General features: G+C 38.9%; 1 protein-coding gene across 1 annotated transcript in view; it reads left to right on the top strand.

The window, feature by feature from the left end:
• The first annotated feature begins 8,608 nt into the window (after positions 1-8,608).
• The window catches only part of VEGFD (vascular endothelial growth factor D), a 51,391-nt gene continuing 40,019 nt past the window's right edge, over positions 8,609-19,980 (top strand). Inside the window, exon 1 of the mRNA XM_077174691.1 lies at positions 8,609-8,864. Coding sequence (XP_077030806.1) covers positions 8,856-8,864 — 9 coding nt within the window. The 5' untranslated portion in view covers positions 8,609-8,855. The remainder of the gene's footprint in view (positions 8,865-19,980) is intronic.

Below are 19,980 nucleotides of genomic sequence, written 5' to 3' on the forward strand. Positions count from 1 at the left end.
TATTATTAAGGGAGATTTGTGGTTCTCCTTGCCAGATGGAGCAAGTACATGTTTACAGAAAGGGAAAGAAAAGGGTGTAACTGAAGTTTCAAAGATCACAGATGGATGTTGAATAGGAGGACTCTGCTGGCCTTGATGCTGTATGACTTTTTTAGAAACATAGGAAGTGGAATTATTTCACCTGATTTTGAAGGTCTCAGCTATCACTGAAGAAGATAAGGATTTTCTTTTAAATTTAGATTTCCATTTTAGCTCAATCTGAATCAGGCCTGTTGACCTCAGGAAGCAGTTTAGATGCAAATGTCTGCATTTTGTATGACTGCTTTTGATCAAAATAAACTGTTTCCTGATGTTACTAGGGAGGGGGAGCTGTGTTATCCTGTGCTATACCAAGACAGAGAGAAAAGGCAGGCTCTCATTTTTATATGTACCATTCTACAGGTCACTTTCCACATTAAGAACAGCTGTTGGCAGTATTACAGATGTCCCTTCAAAGTGCTCCCCAAAAGCTTCTTCCTGTGCTAGGGAATGGTTCATGGCCTGGCTGTCACCTCCTCCTTCACATGAAAGTGTGAGATAGGGCTGGAAACCTGCTTCCCTACACATTTTAAAATATTTCTCATGACAGTGGATAAATCAAGAGGTGAAGCTTGGGAATTCACGTTCTTCATGGATTTGTTGGACAGCACTAATAATTAGTTTAAAATAACTCTGCCTTCTATAGCTCCTTCCCTTCTGCAGACAGTATTGCCAGGTTGGGTAGCCTTACCATGAGAGTGTAGTCAGCTTGACTTTTCATTTAATGCCAAAATTCTGATGCTGTTTTGTCCATCCAAAACAAAATCTTAACTGCTTTCTGATGGTTCGGCCAATATTTTGGGGGCCACAGAGACTGAAGCTTATAAAAATTCAGCAAATCAAGATAAGAGTCAACTATTTGTTACCAACAGAATGAAGCCAGATTTTCAGCATGAGTGCCATGGGAGTCTTTCATTGCCAGAAGATAATTGTTGCTTTGACTCAAGTGCTCGTGGCATTTTGCATTTTTCATAGTTGAAAAGGCCACTGCAATTTAGGCTGTTGTCTCAGCCAAAGGACTGAATAAATGCTCATTAACTAACCAGCCATAGTTAATAACTCCCTAAAACTGAGCACCCCATTGCCTCTGGGGTAAGCACACTTCAGGCACTCTTGCTGCATGAGATGAGGCAGCCTTATGTAGCTCCTCCATTATTATTTGTTTTTCAGAGATACATGGCTCTGTGATTCTACTATCTCCATTAAGATCAATCCTTTAATGGGGGAAAGAGAAGGTGAAAGCGTATTGCAGTAACACTTCTATATGTGCTACTAACATTGTAATCACATGCCTTTTATTTTTTCATTGGTTGTCTTAGATATGATGGTTAAGCACACACTTCTCATTGTTCTGCAGCTGTGGTGTTTGTCCTTATCTGTGGGAAAGGAACTATGGAAGGGTTGGATGTGGAAACAGCTCAGTCCTCTGGATCTGTGTGATCAAGCTGGCAGCACATTTCCAGTTGACAGTGGTTGGAGGATGTTGGTTCCTTTCTTGCTTTTATTTACTCACCCCTCAAAAAACCCACAAAAAGCCAGAATTGTTGATAGAGCCAGTGAAAATCGAAACCTCTAAATACTAGAGAAAGCACAAGTTCTGTGATAGAGATCCTCTGGGGTAAAACTAGTGAAGAAATAACAGTGGGCAAGGCTGCAAAGATAACATTAATTTGGCTGCATTACATTCAGCTTGTATCTTTTCTTTTATAGTCCTTTTTTTTTTCCCAGGGTAGTGATAAGGTGCATTACTCCTCAGTCTTTCATCAGGGGACAGTGTCTGTGAGCAGTTACAGTGTGTTGAACATTTAGGGGCTGCCTCCTGTACAGTCTGCCAGTAATTTGTTTTGACTTGGAGGAAAACCACTTTGGCTGCCTACCTCTCCGATGGTCATGGTCCATGCAACTTCATCTATTGCACTCTATTATAGAATAGAGAATAAGGCTATGATGTTTCACCATGACCCTTCCCTGTCTTGCTCTGCTGTCCCCTCACTGCTGATGAATGGGGTACAGATAAGGCAGGAGTCTGCACATTCAGATCTAAATTCAGCTGGTGTTAATAAAACCTGTAGTGGTAGGCAGTTCTGGTTGCATTCATAACTTCAATCCCAGTAAGAATTATATTATATATACTGGGGCAGAGCACAGAAGAATTTGTAGATACATTTTTAAAAAACCCTCAGACTTTTATCTGCTTGAACTGCTAAGATTTCTTGTCCCTGCTCCCTTTCCAAGGCCAGATGCTTGTTCTCAAAGGGTGTCTTTGAACCAGGGCAAGAAAAACAGCAGCCGCCCAGGCTACAATTAGAGCATGAACTGTGGGATGGCCTGGCCACCTCTGACACATGGCCACTGGAGGGTGGGTGTTTATACCCAGCTCAGCAGTTTGTTTGTTCAGCAATCTCACTGGTAGTATTAAGAAAGGAATAAATGAGAGCAAACAAACATTTGGGCAGGATATGCATTTTTATGAGGTTAACTCATCCTTGGGGAAAGAAGGAAGGCTCTGATCAAAGCGTAGCCTTGTTGCAGAAATCTGCCTGCAGGGGCAGTTTCGTTTGCTCAGTCTCTAGCAGGCAGCAGCCTTGAATGATTTAAGACATCTGCCAACAGAAAGACAACAGACAGGAAAGGGTTACCACTGCTGGGACATTTAATAGTTCTGAAGTAAACTGGTTCATTTTCAAAACAGGAAATATACTACAGTGTTGACATTTACTGCCCTCTGGCAAAAACGTAGTAGGTCCATGTGGTAGGGTTGGGATGTTTTTCCTGGGTTTTCTTTCCTCCCTAGCAAAAAAGGGAGGAAACCTTCTGCTTTTTTTTTTTAACCATGACTGTTTGTTTTTCCCAAATCTTCAGCCAGTAATGGGAAAAAATTATTGGAAAAATCACAAAAAAGGGGGTAAATGAGGAACATTACAGCAATTATTAGGTCTGTTAACGGATAAGGTACTGTCTACCCAACCAGATAATTGGCAGAAAAGCTGGATATGGAAACTGATGTCCTGATTTGGTGTCCACAGTTTTGTCTTCAGAACAGCCCTCTTACTGCACTATCAGTGCATCTTGCCATTTTGTAAAATATCCTCACCTAGGCTTTCTAAAAGGGATACTCAGTTACACAACAACATACCCACAAATCAATATTTTACATCATTATCAACAAAATCAATTGAGGAGATATTGTTGTTACGGGTTTTTTGTTTGTATTATGATTTCTAATGACACAAATTATCAGAAAAAAATTTGGGGTGAAGTTCTGTTCCTTTCTGACATTAGCAGATATCTTGCCATCAACACATGGAGGGAATCTTCTGTGTGTACTGCCTGCCTCAGGCAGGTGACATTCACATACAACATGACTGCATTGTGTCTAACTTGCTAAAAATTGGAAGCTAAGTCATGATTCCTCATTATAAAAATTAAGTTTCTGGCATTGCTGTTGCCTGTGCATGCAGGAGCACTTTCTAATTCTTTGCAGTGAATTCTGTAAGGCATCTGTACCCTGTAGCTGGCAGGCACCACTGTTTGCTAAAAATGGGGTGAGGTAATCAAGTAATGGGAAAACCATCTGACTGCTCACCAGAACAGGCCTGGCAGGGCACAAACAGAAGAAAAGTGTACAAATCACTAGAAAAAGGAGCTAAATGAAAGCTTGTGTTGTGCATCTGGGCATGAGAATTCATTGCTCTATAGGACATTTAGTAGCCTGTTTTGAGCTTGTTAGAAATTATTTTGATATTTGCACACCAAGGGAGAGTGCCTGGAATAAAAGAAAGCTTTTCCTCTCCAGCAGACTTATTTTGCTCCCAGAACATTATCCATGACTTTCTCTCTTGTGCTGAGGGGCAGTTCCCTATGAAAGAGGCAACCTGGATTCCACTGCTCACCCTGGACTGGTGAGTTTAGCCAAATGCTATGTTAATACCCCACTGGGCTACAAGAGTGCACTGTGGCCACACTGCTTTTCCAGGGAGGCATCTTGACAGAAGTAAAATTAAAGTGCTAAGATTCCATTTAGTGACTACCCAGCCTGCTTGCCAGCCCCAGTTGTTTGTGCACACTTTCAATTCCTCTTAAATTGATGGATTAGTTTAAGACCTTACAATAGGTGTATCCAGAACTATTAATTTACACGTTTGCATTACTTTTTCATAAACCATCTCTATTCAGGCACTTTTAGAATGACTCCTGTATGAACATTGATGTTTGTTCACATACATATAAAGACTCACAAAAAGTATTTTTGTTAAAGAAGTTAATCTAGCTAGAGGTTAATTTTGTTAATCTAGCTTTAACTTTGGAGATTTTATCATATAGAAGGCTCTATTTATTTGTGGGTTCATCAATTAAACTTACTACACAGCTCTGCAAATAGCCAGAGTAGTTATAGGTATGTAGAGCACATGATTCTGTGAACTATGGTTCTATAGGAAACTGAACACAGTATAATCATATAAATTACATTTGACATATACATATAAACTATAGTATAGTATGGTCTATATAGTGAACGATATATAAACTATAGCAAACTACAGTGTTTGGAGATTTTTTGGAACAAACATACATTTGTATCTACACCATAAAACGAAATGGTTCTACTTTCTACACTTGGAATTTTTCTCTTAGTCCTCTTATTACTGGTAAAGTAACCTAATCTCAACAGTCACATACTTTTTGGACGTCTTAGCAAGGAAACCATTTGTTGATTTGACATGGAGACTAACCTTTCACCCCTTGGGGTGGTCCCTTCAGGACATAAGAGAAGGCACATAAGTGGATTAGTGTGTGGAGCATACGGTGCTGACAGTGATTTCTACAAGCACCACATTCTCACAGTTCCAGCAGCAATGCAGCCCTGCCTAAGGGAAACTATCCATCTATTTCAGCCCTATTTTTGTTCTGTTGTCTATTAAAATTAAAGGTTTCTGCTGAATTCATATCCGTAGTGAATAGTAACATCTCACAAAGGTAACTAATGAAGAGTAGCACCCTAATGGTGCTTTAAGCACTAATGGCCAACAAGGTGACTATTTCCTGGCAGTTAATGGCCATCTGGAGGAGATCTTGGTCTGTCTGGTCATTAACTGCCAGGAAATTATTGACTTGGAGGTTGCTATTGCTCTTAAAAATGAAATAATGTTTTTTCCTTCTCATTGTCTCTACCATCCTGCTTGCAGTTCTTAATTACTGTCATCAGTGGCGGTTCTTTTCTTGATTGCAAACGTTTTCAAACTGTCCAAAGTGTTTTCTGTGCTTCATAGGATCTCACCAATGTGTTCCCTGCCTAAAACAGTCTCTAATGTGGGGCTACTATTTTGCATTTGTATCTACATAGGAAGAATCTTGAACTGGTGTGAAATCATGTTTAGCTGAAGGGAGTTCTAAAAAAGAGGTTTTGATCTTTCAGATGAAGCTGATATATACCTGATAGATACCTAGATAGATTTGGGCAGAAAGGATATCTTTTGCAAGAGCAGAAACCAGAAAGCAACAGGAGAATGATAGCAACAAAATGGTTACAAAGACCTTAAGAAAAGTAAAAGTCTTAAGAAAAGTAAAAATTAACATGGCTAAAACTAAGACTTGTCTTGTCCATCTTTGCCTTGACCCCACAATACTTTTTATATTTACTATATATTTAGATAGAACCTTGCACCAACCTTTTGCACCATTTAAAAGTTTCTGTTTGTTAAGTATAGTAGTCATTTAGTGAAATCTCCATTTCTAAGTCTCTCCATAAGAACTAGCCTGGCCATGCTGTCTGTAGCAAGCTTGATAATAACTTGAGTTTGTGCTGAGCCCACTCCCTATCATCACCAGGTTGCCTTACTGGCTCTCTCTCCCTCCCATTTTTCTGTGATAACTTCTGTTGTAAAGATCATCCTTAAGTTCTCTAGGTCTTGAGAAGTCTTGGTTTGTGTTTGTACAGGTCATGGCAGAGGGGCATGTGGGATGCCTGAGGGACATGGATGGTAAACTACTGCAAAGCTGCTGGAGTAAAGTTGGGCCCAAGACTTAAAGGATTTAGGGAGAGAGCAGAGAGGAATTAAAAAGAGAGGATGGTTGTGGAATGGCACCTTTGGCTCATGATTCATTGATGCTGAAGGAAGGAGAAGAGGAGAAAGGAAAGGGCTAAATGGATGAGATGTACAAGAGAAAAAGAAAGGCAGGTGAAGCAAGGTGTCAGATAAAAAGAAGTTAATGCTGCAATATATGAATAAAAAAACCCCCACAGATTGTTATCAACATCTAGTTTATAGCAAGCAGCAATTATTCTAGAAGGTGCAGTGATCTGAGTGAGTCCCACAGAACAGCTGTACACAGAGTGGGTATGTCCCCTATATAGCATTTTAAGAAGCAAAAACTGGACAAAATCTTGGCTGGTTCCCATGCAAAGCACAGTTTATAGTGTCCCTGGAATTATGAATAACTGATTCTTCCAACCCAAACCATTATAGGAATCTATGGTTGTAATACAGGTTCTGTATGCAAACTATTTGGTTTCTTTGTTCTGTTAGGAAAGTATTACTAGAATAAAAGGAAAAAAATCCAGGGAGACAGACTAATTCATTTTTTATAGCGTCTTAAGACATGGTGTTTCATACCTCTGTTGCAAATTATACTTGGGGCAGGAAATTAAATACAATACTCTGTAGAAACCTAAAAAATTGATCAAGCTTGAAGAAAATATTAAATAAAAATACCTTTAAAATATAACTGTAAAATAGCTATGGATACATTTGAAGCCACATGTTGAAAAATTTATGACTGCTCTGGTATGCAGACCCCACTCTGTTTCAGCCTCTGATTGATTTCATGTTTTATATTTTGGTTCACTTTGGCAATAAAATGGACATATTAAAAAAGTTTGATAAATCATTTCTAATTTGCAGGAAGGGAATTTGGTGTGGACATACATACTCCTGCCTCTTGTACTTGTGCTAGAAACTCCAGTGCCTTCCTGTTGGAGCAGCTGTGATTTCAATAGGCTGCATAGCTTATGTGTGGCAATGTTTTTTTCTTATAATTAAGAACACATTTACAAATAAAACCCAGGAAAGTAAGGAAAGAATGTTAGGGGTGATAAAATTAAAGACTTCTGAATGGAAACTCTTTGAAGGGCACACAATATAGGAAATTCTTCATTTCAGAAAGGGTATTTATAAATTCAGTTTAGTCCTGATTTGCATGTTTTCTGCACCAAGACAGTGCATTTGGTTACAACGTGAGACTGCTTGCTAAAGGCCAGTTCCTCAACTGGTTCAGTCCTTCATTAAGGAACTATGCAGTGGTGGTGACAGAGATTGTATTGGCAAAATTGCAGGAAGGAAAAGAACATCAAAGAGCTTCAATTTTTACATCATTTAACACTTTATTAGGAGGTAGGGAGCTCACCATCTGCCTGGACCCAGGGTATTCTGTGGCCTTTTCTGATCTTAGCAGACTCTGCAGTTTTGAATGTTGACCCAAGACCAAGACAGACTGGGGAATTTGTCAGCAATAGAAAGTCCATCTATCATCCTCATCCCCCATAATAAATGTTCTGGGAACTCTGTGAATCACAGGAAAAGGAACAAATCTTTTTGCCTGAAAGGAGATCTGTAAGACTACAGCCTAGTCTTCTGGTGTTTTCACTCCTAAAAGATTTAAGTCTGTCTTTCCTTGGTCTGCACATATAGTTGACTCTTAGGGTGTGTTAATAAAATGTGGTAAATACAGGCAGGTCAGTCTTGCCTTGGTGCCTGGCAGGATCATAAAGCAGATTCTCCTGGAAGCTATGCTGAGACACCTCATGGGGAATGAGGTGGAGACACCAGCACGGCTTCACCAACAGCAAATTGTGACTGAAAAATTTGGTGGCCTTGTCTGATGCAGTGGTTAGAGGGAAGAATGAATGGCATGACATACCTGGAGTATTTGGGACTCTCTTGTATGATATCCTTGCCTCAAAACTGGAGAGAGACATGGATTGGATAGGTGGACAACTCAGTGGAGAAGGAATCTGCTGGATGGTCACATCCAATGAGAGTTGTGGTCAATGTCCTGATGTCAAAGTGGAAAGCAGTGATGATTTGTGCTCCTCAGGGGTCACTACTGGGACCAGCCCTCTTCAGCATCTCTGTTGGAGACATGGACAGTGGGATTGACCATTGTATGAACTGTACAGGCTGCCTGGAGATGTGCTGGAATCTGCATCCTTGGAGATACTCAAAATCTGACTGGATGTGGCTTAAGTGCTGCTGTAGCTGCCCCCACTTGGGCAGTCTTCAAAGGTGCCTTCCAACCTCAAAGACTCTGTGATCTATCCTGTGCTATAAAGCAGATGCTCAGTCTCATTTATCTTCAGGTTTTTTCCTGTTTTCTTTGATTATTTCCATTGTCAAACGTCCATTTAAACACATGTAGACTATGCTCAAATGTAACATATCCAGTAAAAGCAGGATGGTATTTATCTTCCCAAATTTAAGAAGTCTGTAGCAGAGCATGTACTGCAGAGTTGGTTGCCATAGATGCTCCTTAAAATATGTGAGAGATTTTTTGGATTATGTTCACAGGAGATTTTTGTTGTTTAAGAGAAGATGAATAACCCTTTGAAATCCCTGTTTCTCTCCATCAGCCAGAAAGGCAGCCAAAGGTGACTATCTCAGACAATTCAAGCTATTGGAACAATTTGCATTGATTCATTGAGGTTTTTCTTCCCAGTGTCTTTTTCAAAAGTTCCAGCTATGATTTCTCCTTGCCATTAGTATCCAAATTTAATGTGCTGAATGAGCCAGGTGAGTGTAATATACCATTTTGTTATTTCAATGATGTACAAGATTTGTATTATTTTTTAGTAATAACTCATCTTCTGAGGCTTTGACACCCAGAATCTTTCTGAAATCTCTGGGTTTTGTGGGCACCTTTTTTTTAATGGAAAAAGTATACAGACATTAAGTATTTGCTTGCGTATTTTGAAATATAACAAACTTCAAAATATGAAATATTTACCTAAAAAAACCCCCTACCTGAGAGCACTGGAATGCATTGCATGCATTTATTAAATAATTGCAGCTCTAGATTAAGTCTAAGTTTCACAGAGCATTGCCACTGTGAATTCTGGACTCAATTTACTTCATTTTTATCCAATACCTATAAATAAAGAATGCTGCAGGCTACGTCTACAAGAAATTATCTACAGTAAGTACTATGTTATTTTGGTTTTGTGAATTCACTGAAATTATCTACTCAGTATTTTTATGAAATAGTTGATGAAAAGGCAATTCAAAGCAACTGTGATATGACCATAAGCATATAACTTAGCTCAGGAATTTGCCACTGTCTGGTTAGACTGTCCAACCTGTCTTGTCTGGGCAGAACACAGATGCTGAAAGATGATTTCTTGCACATTTTCTAAACTGCTGTGCAGCCTGGTACCCACACAGGTCCAGTTTGTTTGTTTGCTTGTTGGCAGCTGACTTTCCTGTCAAACAGATATATCAGCAGCTGAGATCAGTCATCAGAGACCAGGAAAAATCATGTCTGTGACTATGCACTATGTATTTGAATCATCTCTGTGAGCACAGAGGAAGTCTGTGCTCCTACTTTGCTGTTGCCCAGGCAATTCTGGTTCAGTTTTTCACTGTGGCTGTGGATGGACAGAACACTGTCATGTGAAGCCTTCTGCAGTCTGTGAGGAGTTAGGAGGAAAACATAGGGTGGGATAGCATGGGGATGAAACAATGCCTTGGGGGCTCCCTGAAAAGCTTCTTGAGCTTTGAGTAGCTTTCAGCTTTTTTCTAGAAATCTTCAGAAGAAATTTAATTCTCCATGAAGATACTTCAGTTTTTCTCAGGGATTTGCTCTTGGTTTTGCTTTGCACATTAGTTTCAATAGGCCTTCAGAAAAGGACATGATCTCAGCAGCATTTCCAGGAACAATCCCTAAATTGTTGACTTCGAAAAGAAGAAAGCTCTACAAGAATCAGAAGATGATCAAATGCAGGAGCATTCCACTGAGGAAATGTGGCAGAGAAATGTCTGTCAGCATTTACACCCAGGCAGGCTTCTGCTGACCTCCTAACCCTGTCCATTAGAGCCCAGTGGACCAACACTGCCCCAGTGCCTCCAACAATTACCTGGGCTCTTCCATCCAGCTGAGAGGAGAGGGCAGGAGAGCCTTGGGGCTGTTATACAACACTGCAGGAAGTTCCAAAGAATTCTCACTGCTTTGCTTTTGGGGAGGGCTAGTGTATATTTTGGAAAACATCAATGTCTAACTGCAATGTGCTTACACTGTCTTTTTATTTGGCGGAGGGAGGGAAATAGAAGGCTTTTTTTAATGTGCATCTGGATTTGCCTCTTAACTAGAAATATTTCCATTTGGAAATATTGGTAAGCCAATTAAACCTGCCCTGGAAAAAAAATTACTTCATTGCTTTTCCTAATGGATATTTTAATTGATTTATGTATTCAAGTTCTAGTCATATCACTTGCATGGATGAGATCTCACAATGGCTATTGATTTCTATAAAGAATTTTTTTTTGTTATAAAACTGTGTGATGTAACACTTTGAATATTTTTGCCAGTAAATATCAGTCCAAGGGTGGTGATTCCTCTAGTTTGCAATTAATCCACAAAGACAAGCATAACATTTTCAGTGAAGTATAATATTGGTTAAAATTTTAATTTTTCTAAGGTTCCCTTGATTTGCTTCACTGTCTTATTGATGATAGCAACAAGTCATTTCTTCATACATACTATTTATTTCACTTTTGTTTCAAATTCCCTGTTTTCTCCTGAAGAGTTCATAGTTATATAAATACTTCAAGAATACAGAGAAAAATTATGTAGTGCAGGAGCTGTCAGGTTGAAAGTAGATAAAACTACTGTGTATGACCTCATTCCTTCATAATGGACATTATATACTTCAGTTTAGTGTACCTGAGGAAGTGTATTGAATGTTAGTCTAAGCCAGCTTTCCCCCTTTTTCCCCCGTTTGCTACTATGGCTTTTCCTTTTACAATTCTCTGTTTCCACATTTTGTTTATACAGCTGCCATTACAGCTTCTATTAGTACAGCCATAGTACAAAAAATGTAGAAATCTTCCTCAATTCCTACTCCATTTGTCTAGGATATTACAGCTGACTTCCAAAGAACGAATGAAACCGATTTTGAATAGTGGTCCTAGACATCTTGCAAATTACAAACTAGCTTCTAAGTATATAAACAACATTTTCCTTCCCTGTTTGCTTTATCCTAAGCCACATGCAAGTACCTGGGCTTCAAGCCAGGCAAAAGAAATCAAGCACACACCACTTCTTACAGGTATGAATGCTATTGGTTTTGTGGGAGGAGGAAAGTGGAAAAAGAAGAATATAATGAACTGGATGTGATAAAATATTTCACTTTTATAGGGTGAAAAGTATGTTGATTTTGCAGTGTTCTGCATTCTGAGTATTTGGAAACATATTGGAAAAGGCAGTTACCTGTTCCCAAATTCTGCTCTCAGGATGGAGCAGCACAGTGTGTGATGGGGGCTGGGCTCCTCTGTATGGGGTTAAAATATCTCTATTGATCTAAAACTGCACTCCAGAGCAGCTCAAATTCCACTGACAGAAAATCAACAGGAATTGAAAGATGCAAGCCTTGCCTACGAAGCGTGACTTTGAGGTGTTGAACTGGAGCATGGAACACAGTTTTTATAATCCAGAGGTGGCTTGTTTGAAAAGAGCTTGTTTCCTTGGATGGGTAATTATGGATTAACAACAGAGCTGATTTTGTCAGGTATTCATTGCTTTCTGGATAACAAAAGGTCAAAGCTCACCAGCAAGACTGAATTTCTTTGTCTCAGCTGATGATGGACTGGATGAGAGAAGAAACTTTGTCTTAGCATAGAAAAGCCTGCACTTGATGGTTCAAAACACCCTCAAGTAAGAGTCTGGGCTTGTGATACCTTTAGTGAATGAAAACTGCTTGATTCATGCTGATTAATCAGTTTAATAGTTTTGCTTGGTGTAAATTAAAAAAAAAAAGAAAAAAAAAGAAGAAGCAAAGGTGTAGTTTTCAGCTGTATGAACTTGTGAGGAGGCATTCCAAATGCCTTCATACAGCTGTATTCATGTGAGAACAGATGAGGAGTAGGCATTTGGGTGAAAGATTTAAACACAGACAGCTCAAACTAACATATTTCATGCAGTGTTTCAAGTGTGTTGTTTCATTGTTCCTTCATTTTTTGGCTTCTGTAGATTTCTTAATTGTCAGACTGCAACTGGAAGATTAACTACAGATGCTAATGGCAATCAGATGTTTTCATGTATTAATCTACTACAGACAGACTTTGAAAGAGGAACAGAGTGGGATTGCAATGCCTACTTACTTCAGAATGGAGTACTAAGAATATATACAAACTGTGTGGCAGACAATATCTTTACTTTTATTTTAGGTATCAAGGGAAGACCTTGCGATGTAAATGTACCTTTGGTGTCAGTCAGTTCAGAAGAGGAGATTGCTCATTAATGATTATTCAAGTGATAATGCAAACTTTCTGCAAATGGGAGGGATGAAGGCTCCATTAAGAGCTCTGTACTGAGGAAGGCAGCAGTTGGACTCCACTCTTACCACCCCCATGAGACAGGGGTGTTGCAGGTGCCCCAGAACCACAGGGAAGACGTCACTTGTAGTCTGCACTTCATCAACATCTGAGAATTCACATAGGAGTGAAAGGAAAAAAATAAAACTGACACACATCCATTAGAGATAATTATTTAGGGAACTAGTTGTTTTAATTGCCTAGATGATTCCTTCAAACTAGCACATCTAAGAGTTAAACAGTTGGTCAGTGATTTTGGTCTCATAGAAAACAGATGTTTGAGCACAGCGCGAGAGCAGCAGAAGGCAGGCAGGGTTTGAAAGCAGCACATTCTGCATGGCTTGGAGAGAACCCAAGGCCACATCCTGAAGCCTGCACCCATCTGATAAGCCTTCCTCTTGGGAGCAGCTCCCCACATAGCATATGCCCCTCCTGGCAGTCAGTGGTTGCCCTCAGAATTAGCAGAATCTCAGCATTGCATAATTCCTTCACATCTGTAACACATTTCTTCCTGCTAGCTGTATAAAAAGGAATTCCTTACTATCTACAGCAGTGGATTTGGTTTGCACCAGAAATAAATTTCATTTGCAGCACAACGATAGTTTTTAGCTGCTTTCAAATAAAAAGGATGACATTATAACATTAATAATTATGAGCATGTAGCACATCCAAAGAACTCTTTTCTCTTTATGGTCACAGGTTACAAATTACTTACATATTAGAAGAGCAATAAAGATGGGAAGCTGGGTGTAGTGAATCACCCCAAATTACACATTAAATGCATCATACAGGTGTGTATGAATAGGCCTGTAGATGAGTGGTCAGGATTGTATTCCATTGCTGTAATCAGCATGCTGGATCTTGGCCCTGGATTGCTGGAAGAATGACTGGAGATGGTCATGGCATGTGAATAAAAGGAACTAGTAAGCAAATATATTACATTAGCAAAGGGTTAGGGTAACAAGGGGATCCATGAATGATCTCAAGCAGTGAATGAGTTAGGAGATAGTGGCTCTGATTTAGCAGATCACTTTAATCACAATACACTTATCTCTTCTTGCATGATGACAGCTCCATGCATATTTGTAGAGAGAGTTTCTAACCCAGCCCTCTGTGAATGCATGGAGGTAGCTCAGTAGCATTCTAAGCTCAGTAGTATTCTAGCTGCCATAAAACAAGTCCCTTTTGACCTGTTGTTTTTGAGGTAAGTTCAATATCATGGGGATTTTGAATTTAATTACATATAGGTACACCTCATCCTTTTAAAAAGAGTCATCCTGTGTTTCTTATGTCTCTGCACATTACCATATCCACCAGAGATTATTGCTTTCAAAATGCTGAGTAAGAATTGGTACAGTGTCTTACCTTAATGAAACCCAAAATAGGGTAAGGTTTGATTTGCTTGACAAGTTTTATGAGACTCTCTTGTATATTCTAGCTAAAACTATAGATATTTTAGCTGATATGTCTCAAATAGAAGTGACATCCCAATGCTCTTTATATTGCAGCTTCACAGCATGACTACTGTTTTTTATTACCTTTGGTCTAATTTTTCACCAGGTGTTTTATCACTACTTCTGGGAGATTTGTTTGTTTGATGGTGGACATGATATATTGCAGGGAAGCATTTTGCATTCCATTTGCCACAAGCACTCTTCAGTGAACAATGTAATGTAAAATTTAGTTCCAGGATTTGAGTGATTTCAAAAATAATTTCTTTAAACATTTAAAAGTACAGAACATGATCCCATAAAGTTTAGAAATTATGGTAGGATGATTTTCCTACCTCTTTGCAGCCAAAATATAATAGTTTGCAGTTAACCTATGATAATTCAGAATTGCAGATAAGAACACAAATAGAAGCCAAACCAGATAAGGCTGATATATTGTCATAGCTCTAGGTGAGAGAAAAGCAAAATTAGGCAACACCAAGCAAAACAAGTAGGTCAAGTCCTTTCAGTTTTCCCAATCAACAGTTCATCTGATAGAGAAGCTGGAAGATATTTCTTTATCCCAAAGTACCTTTCCAAGAATAAATCATTTGGGAGGATGCAGTACTCTGCTGTAGGGTTATAATTACCCTGGCAGATCTGAGTGGCTGTAACTTTCTCCAGTGACTCTGGAGAATGGTATCAGCCAAATGTGCTGAGCACAGGCTGCAGTCTGGCTTCAGGTGCAGCTGTGGCATCCAGTCAGTGTGCAGGGCAAGCCATTAGACCTGGTGTCAACAGATGCTCACAAATGAGGGATTCAGAGTCTGCAGTGCTATTTGGGAATCAGGCCTTGATTTGGGAGTTAACTGCAATGGAGATAGGTAGTTTTTAAAGGGTCATGGAGTTTATGTATTTCTAGCCCTAAAAGTATATGAGCTGAGGAAAAAAAAAAACTACTGAGGTATACTCTTCATTTTTATAATGATAAACTCTAATCATAAAAAATGGATGGAATGGGAAAAAATAGGGGTGTGAAAGGCATGAGATGACATTTTTGGGAATTTCAGTACTTAAGGACTACACCTCTCTCCCTGCTGTCAGAGGTGATCACCAAGAAAAATTATTTCTTGCACATGGCAGGTGAAGAGAATGTAGAAAATGTGGTCAGTGTAATATAGTGGGATTCCCATCAGCTGATTTACTGCAGAAATATTCCTGATATGAAATGTATTCCAAAATAGAACTGAATTATTTATTCGCTTGTTAAGTAGTTAGTGAATGTGTGTGTATTATTTACATATGAATGTTTCTCACTGTGGTACTAATTGAAAATTTGACACACAAAAAATCTTTTTAGTGATAAGCTATAATTTAATTGCAATATTAACTTACCTGCATTGGAGAGCAAAGCATGGAAAAATGTGCAAAGGACACTTGGCTCAAGAATTTGATTAATATTTGAAAATATTAATATTAACTCACCTGCATTGGAGAGCAAATCATGGAAAAATGTCCAAAGGACACTCGGCTTAAGAATTTGATTAATATTTGAAAAGAAACTACTTCTAAAGTGTTCTGATACTAGAGAAATAATACTCCAGTTGAGGAGTATTGGAATTTAACTAATGTGTATGGAATAATTGGAATAGCATCTCCAGTAAGACTACTCTACATCTCAGATAGTAAATCATGTTTTCTACTGAATGTAATAATTTCTTACAGCAGTAGTGCAGCATTGTTCAATACAGAACAAAAGCTGATTCCTTACTTTTAAGGAATCTCTGTTGAAGCCTGCATACCTTGGGAAAAAAGTGGTAATAATAATGGAGGGAAGCTTTCAAAGGTGAAAACAATGTAATACCAAAACAAAGAGATTGAATAAAATAGGGAGTAAACTGATCTAAAGGGAAATCTTTCGCTAGAGGTGAATGCTACAAGATACCAACTAAGGCATAAAGAGTTATTAGTCTGAAGTTATTTAAGAAATCGACAAAATGTCTGCAAGACATAAGGGACCCACAGAAAATTTTGGAAGACCTCATTTCACCTTGAGAAAAGAAGGACACAAATATTTCAATTTGCATGGAGCAACAACCCCAGATGGGATATGTTGTGAATTCTACAAGCGGTAAGTTATTGCCTTGTGGCATAATAATTTCAAATGTTTCTAGGAAATTGACATTTTCCAGGCAGTATATGAGAGGCAGAAGAAAAATGCATCTGGAAAACACTGTGATTTTATTACATGGCTGAACAACAGCTGAAGGAGTTGCTTGTGACTGTGAGGACTGAATCCACCTGCACCTGAGCCAGTAACCCCAGATTCCACTGCAGTGGAAGCAAACAGACTCCCTAGAGCACCACCCTCATTTCAAAGCACATGCATGTGCTTGGTCTGACAAACCCATACACTTGTTTGTAAAAATCCAGAGTTAGAGGAAATTATTCCAGTTACAGGTACCAATAAGTTCCTAAAGTAGAGAGTGATTTGGCCCAGTGCAAGCACTTTCTGAGGCTAAGTTAGGCTTCAGATTTTCAGTGCACAGGAGAGTGTTAGGCTCCCACAGCCAAAGCTGGAAAGACTGTGTTGATATTTACCCTGGTGCTTGTTCAGAGCACATTTGGGCAAGATTCTATTTGCACAAAACAGAGGAGTAGCACGGAGCTGCAGTTGTCTGGTAGGGCTGACACACACACACAAATGTACACTTAGCCTTTGCAGGAGCTGCTTAACTCTCCTAGGGAAGTCAGTCATTGTCCAAAATTACCTTGCTGACTGCAAGTGAGCCATAAGGCAACACTAAGAATACTCCTAGTCTGTTACACTGCCTTGTCTGTGAGGTTAGAATCAAGGAGAAAAGACACTTTTCTAAATATCTTCTTGTAGCAATGGTACCTAAGGCATACAAACTTTAACCACAGATCCATCTGTGCATAAACAGCTCCCTGACCAAGTCTGTGAAACTCCTCAGTTCAGTTCAGTGATGTCCTTTCTATCTGTTTCCCAAAAATCTGTATATTAAACATAGGTTTTGTGTCTCATTGTAGTCTAGGGTTGATAACCTTTATTCCTACCATGAATAAAGGTTATTCATGGCACTGTGTATGGTTGGTAAATCTGTATTCAACTCTCCTTGAAGCTTCTGTTCAACTCTCCAAAAGCAGCACTCTGGTGCATGCCAAGATGACAAGATTTGTGGCAAACGGCAAGAGGACAAGATTTGCAAGTATGTGAGATGCTGCACTTAATAAAACAACAAAAGTCTGTGGCTGAGCAGAACAACGTGCTGGTGTTTTGACAGCTTACTGCTTTCATTTCCTCTTCAGTGTCTGAGCACTGTTGACACCACTGTGCTTTAAAAAAAATGCCCACAGAAGAGGTTTGTATTATAAGATTATTATTTACATGCTCAATGTTATATATCAGATCTGTTTTCCCACCTGCTGGAACTGATTTAGGATCCAGTGCTCTCCACCCTTTTATCTCCATGGGGCTGCATGCCTGCACATTGCTGGGGAAGGCAGGGGCCACCCACAGAGAGCAACCCAGAGGGAAAATGTGCCCCTGACAGTGCCCGAGCCAGCAGAGTGACCTCGATGTTGTATTGCAGCCTCTGACTGCTCAGCTCTCCTGTGCTCTCTTCATCAATGGATGAAGAGGATGATCAGAGCACAGGGACAGTTTTTCCATATTCATGTCTGTAGTTCTTATTCTCTTGCTAAGAGATTTAGGGCAATCTGTAAGTCTGCTCAATACTTCCAACCAAAACATGAAGCAATAATCAGAATTTCAATATGTGTGTTACAGTTTAATTGGTCTGGTCTGTGTGTCTCAAGATGGTGGGAATTATTGCTTAATCCTCAGTACTAGAAGAAGGGAAGCAGAGTCAATGGGGATTAAATGTGGTAGCCAATATAAGTCATACCCTATGAAAATATTACAATTAGAAATGAAAGATAGCCTTTCCAGATAGCTTTCCTTGAGCTCTTACAAATGTTTAGACAGCCTAATCTAACCACATATTTAGAACAGCTATTTTCAGAGAGACCCTTGTGAACTGTGCTGTTAGTTAGCATTCTTGGCCCAGGTTAGCAATGGAAAATATTTCTTATCTGATTTGGCTGTATTTATAAGTGAAAGACATGTAATATGTATTTTGTCTTTTGAAACATTTTGATTTACAAAAAATAACAGTGTTCATAATGTATCAAAAAAATTGCCGTGAACATTTATGTAATTGTCTTTGATGCTACTCTGCAAATCTTTTGTAAGCAATTTATGTATAAATAGCAACATATTTTACATATGTAATCTATCTTTATATAGCTAGCTTTCCCCATTTTTATAGACTGACTTCAGTGTCTGGGACTATAGACAAAGCTCTGTCATTTAACCATGAAGACAATTGACAGTCCAGCAACAGGCCAGAGAAACTACATTTATGTGTAATCAGAAAAGATCTTTCATATCACAACATTGCTGTTTCCAGCCATCCCTTTGAAAAGTGAGGAAAGGGAAAATGATCTCATATAAAGTCAGAAGTTCAATATTTTGGCAAAGTTGTACTAATGATGTGCAACTCAGAATTCTCAGAAAGGACAGGAGAAGATAAATTCTCCAAGGAGTACATACGCCCTTTATGAAAAAGGCACTTTTGATATATTCAAATTTCAGATTACTACATAAAAAGTCCTATATGTTGCTTTGAAAAATGGTATTTTATGGTTAAATGGAGATGGAGTGACAGTGGAGACCAGTAGTCCATGCAACAACAAAAGATTTGGGGCCATCCTTTATATCTGGTGTTTGAGAAAAGGCTGGTTGCACATATCTGTCTGAAAGTGGAGAGGAAGTAGCTTTCTTCCCGTCAATGCTAAGAAAGAGTCAATCTGGATGTATTCAAGGGGAAAAAAAACTTCTTTTAAGGGTTTTAAACGGATTGTAAGAGTAACATAAATATTTCTGAGCAAAAAAAAAAAAAAAATTCAGAAGTGTTTAGAAGACAAGGTGCTTCTGTCCTAATGATTGTGGACTGAAGGACATTTCTGAATAAGATTTAAGATAAGAGTTGCTGACATTGTTGCCATAAACCATAACTATTGGTGCATCACCTTCCTGAAACCTTCTTGCAGCCTTTGAAGTATAAATTTACAAACCTACTATCAGTATTTCAGATCACAAAGCTCCTAAATATTCGATAATGGTTGTCTCTTTCATTAATTGGTCACATTTTTCTTAATTTTTATGATACACATCAATCCTTCAGCCTCTGCATTAATTTTGAAGTTGGAATTGTAAAGGGGACCTTTTTCTTTGACATCACCAGGATTAGTTTCACCCGGACTGATCATTTCTTTTAAATGTCTTTTGCTATTATAAAAATGCAGCTATCCCTGAACAAAGTCCATTTTCCCCAAAATAGGAAAAAAGGACAACAGTAATAGGTCTGTAGTTACACTTAGCATGCTAACTATTCTCCAGATGAGTTTCTTTTGTGTCTGGTCTACTTTTCCAGCCTTGGGGAGCTTCTCTAAGACTGTAACAGGGAAATAGTGTCTCTTTGGGGAAGCAAAGTGAACAGCCTCAGTCAGTCATTATGATTCTTCATGAATCTACATCAGGATGGGATCCTCTCAGCCTCTGTCTCATCTGATTTTTTGCTGTGTTCTGCTTCCTTTTATGCTCTTTATTGTAGGCAGAAAAATGGTGGGTGGAGTGTTATGCGTGCCAGAGAAATATTCTGACTGTGAAGTCCAGCTTGGCAGAAAGATTCCTAATTAATTATCTATTGAAATGTCTTTACTGTATTTGCTTTTGTCCCTCAATGGCAGAACATAATTAAAATCAGGGAAGCATCATCAAGTAACATTGCTTATATCAAAGGCCA

The sequence above is a fragment of the Agelaius phoeniceus genome, chromosome 2, assembly GCF_051311805.1.
Source record: "Agelaius phoeniceus isolate bAgePho1 chromosome 2, bAgePho1.hap1, whole genome shotgun sequence".
Taxonomy (NCBI): Eukaryota; Metazoa; Chordata; class Aves; order Passeriformes; family Icteridae; genus Agelaius; species Agelaius phoeniceus.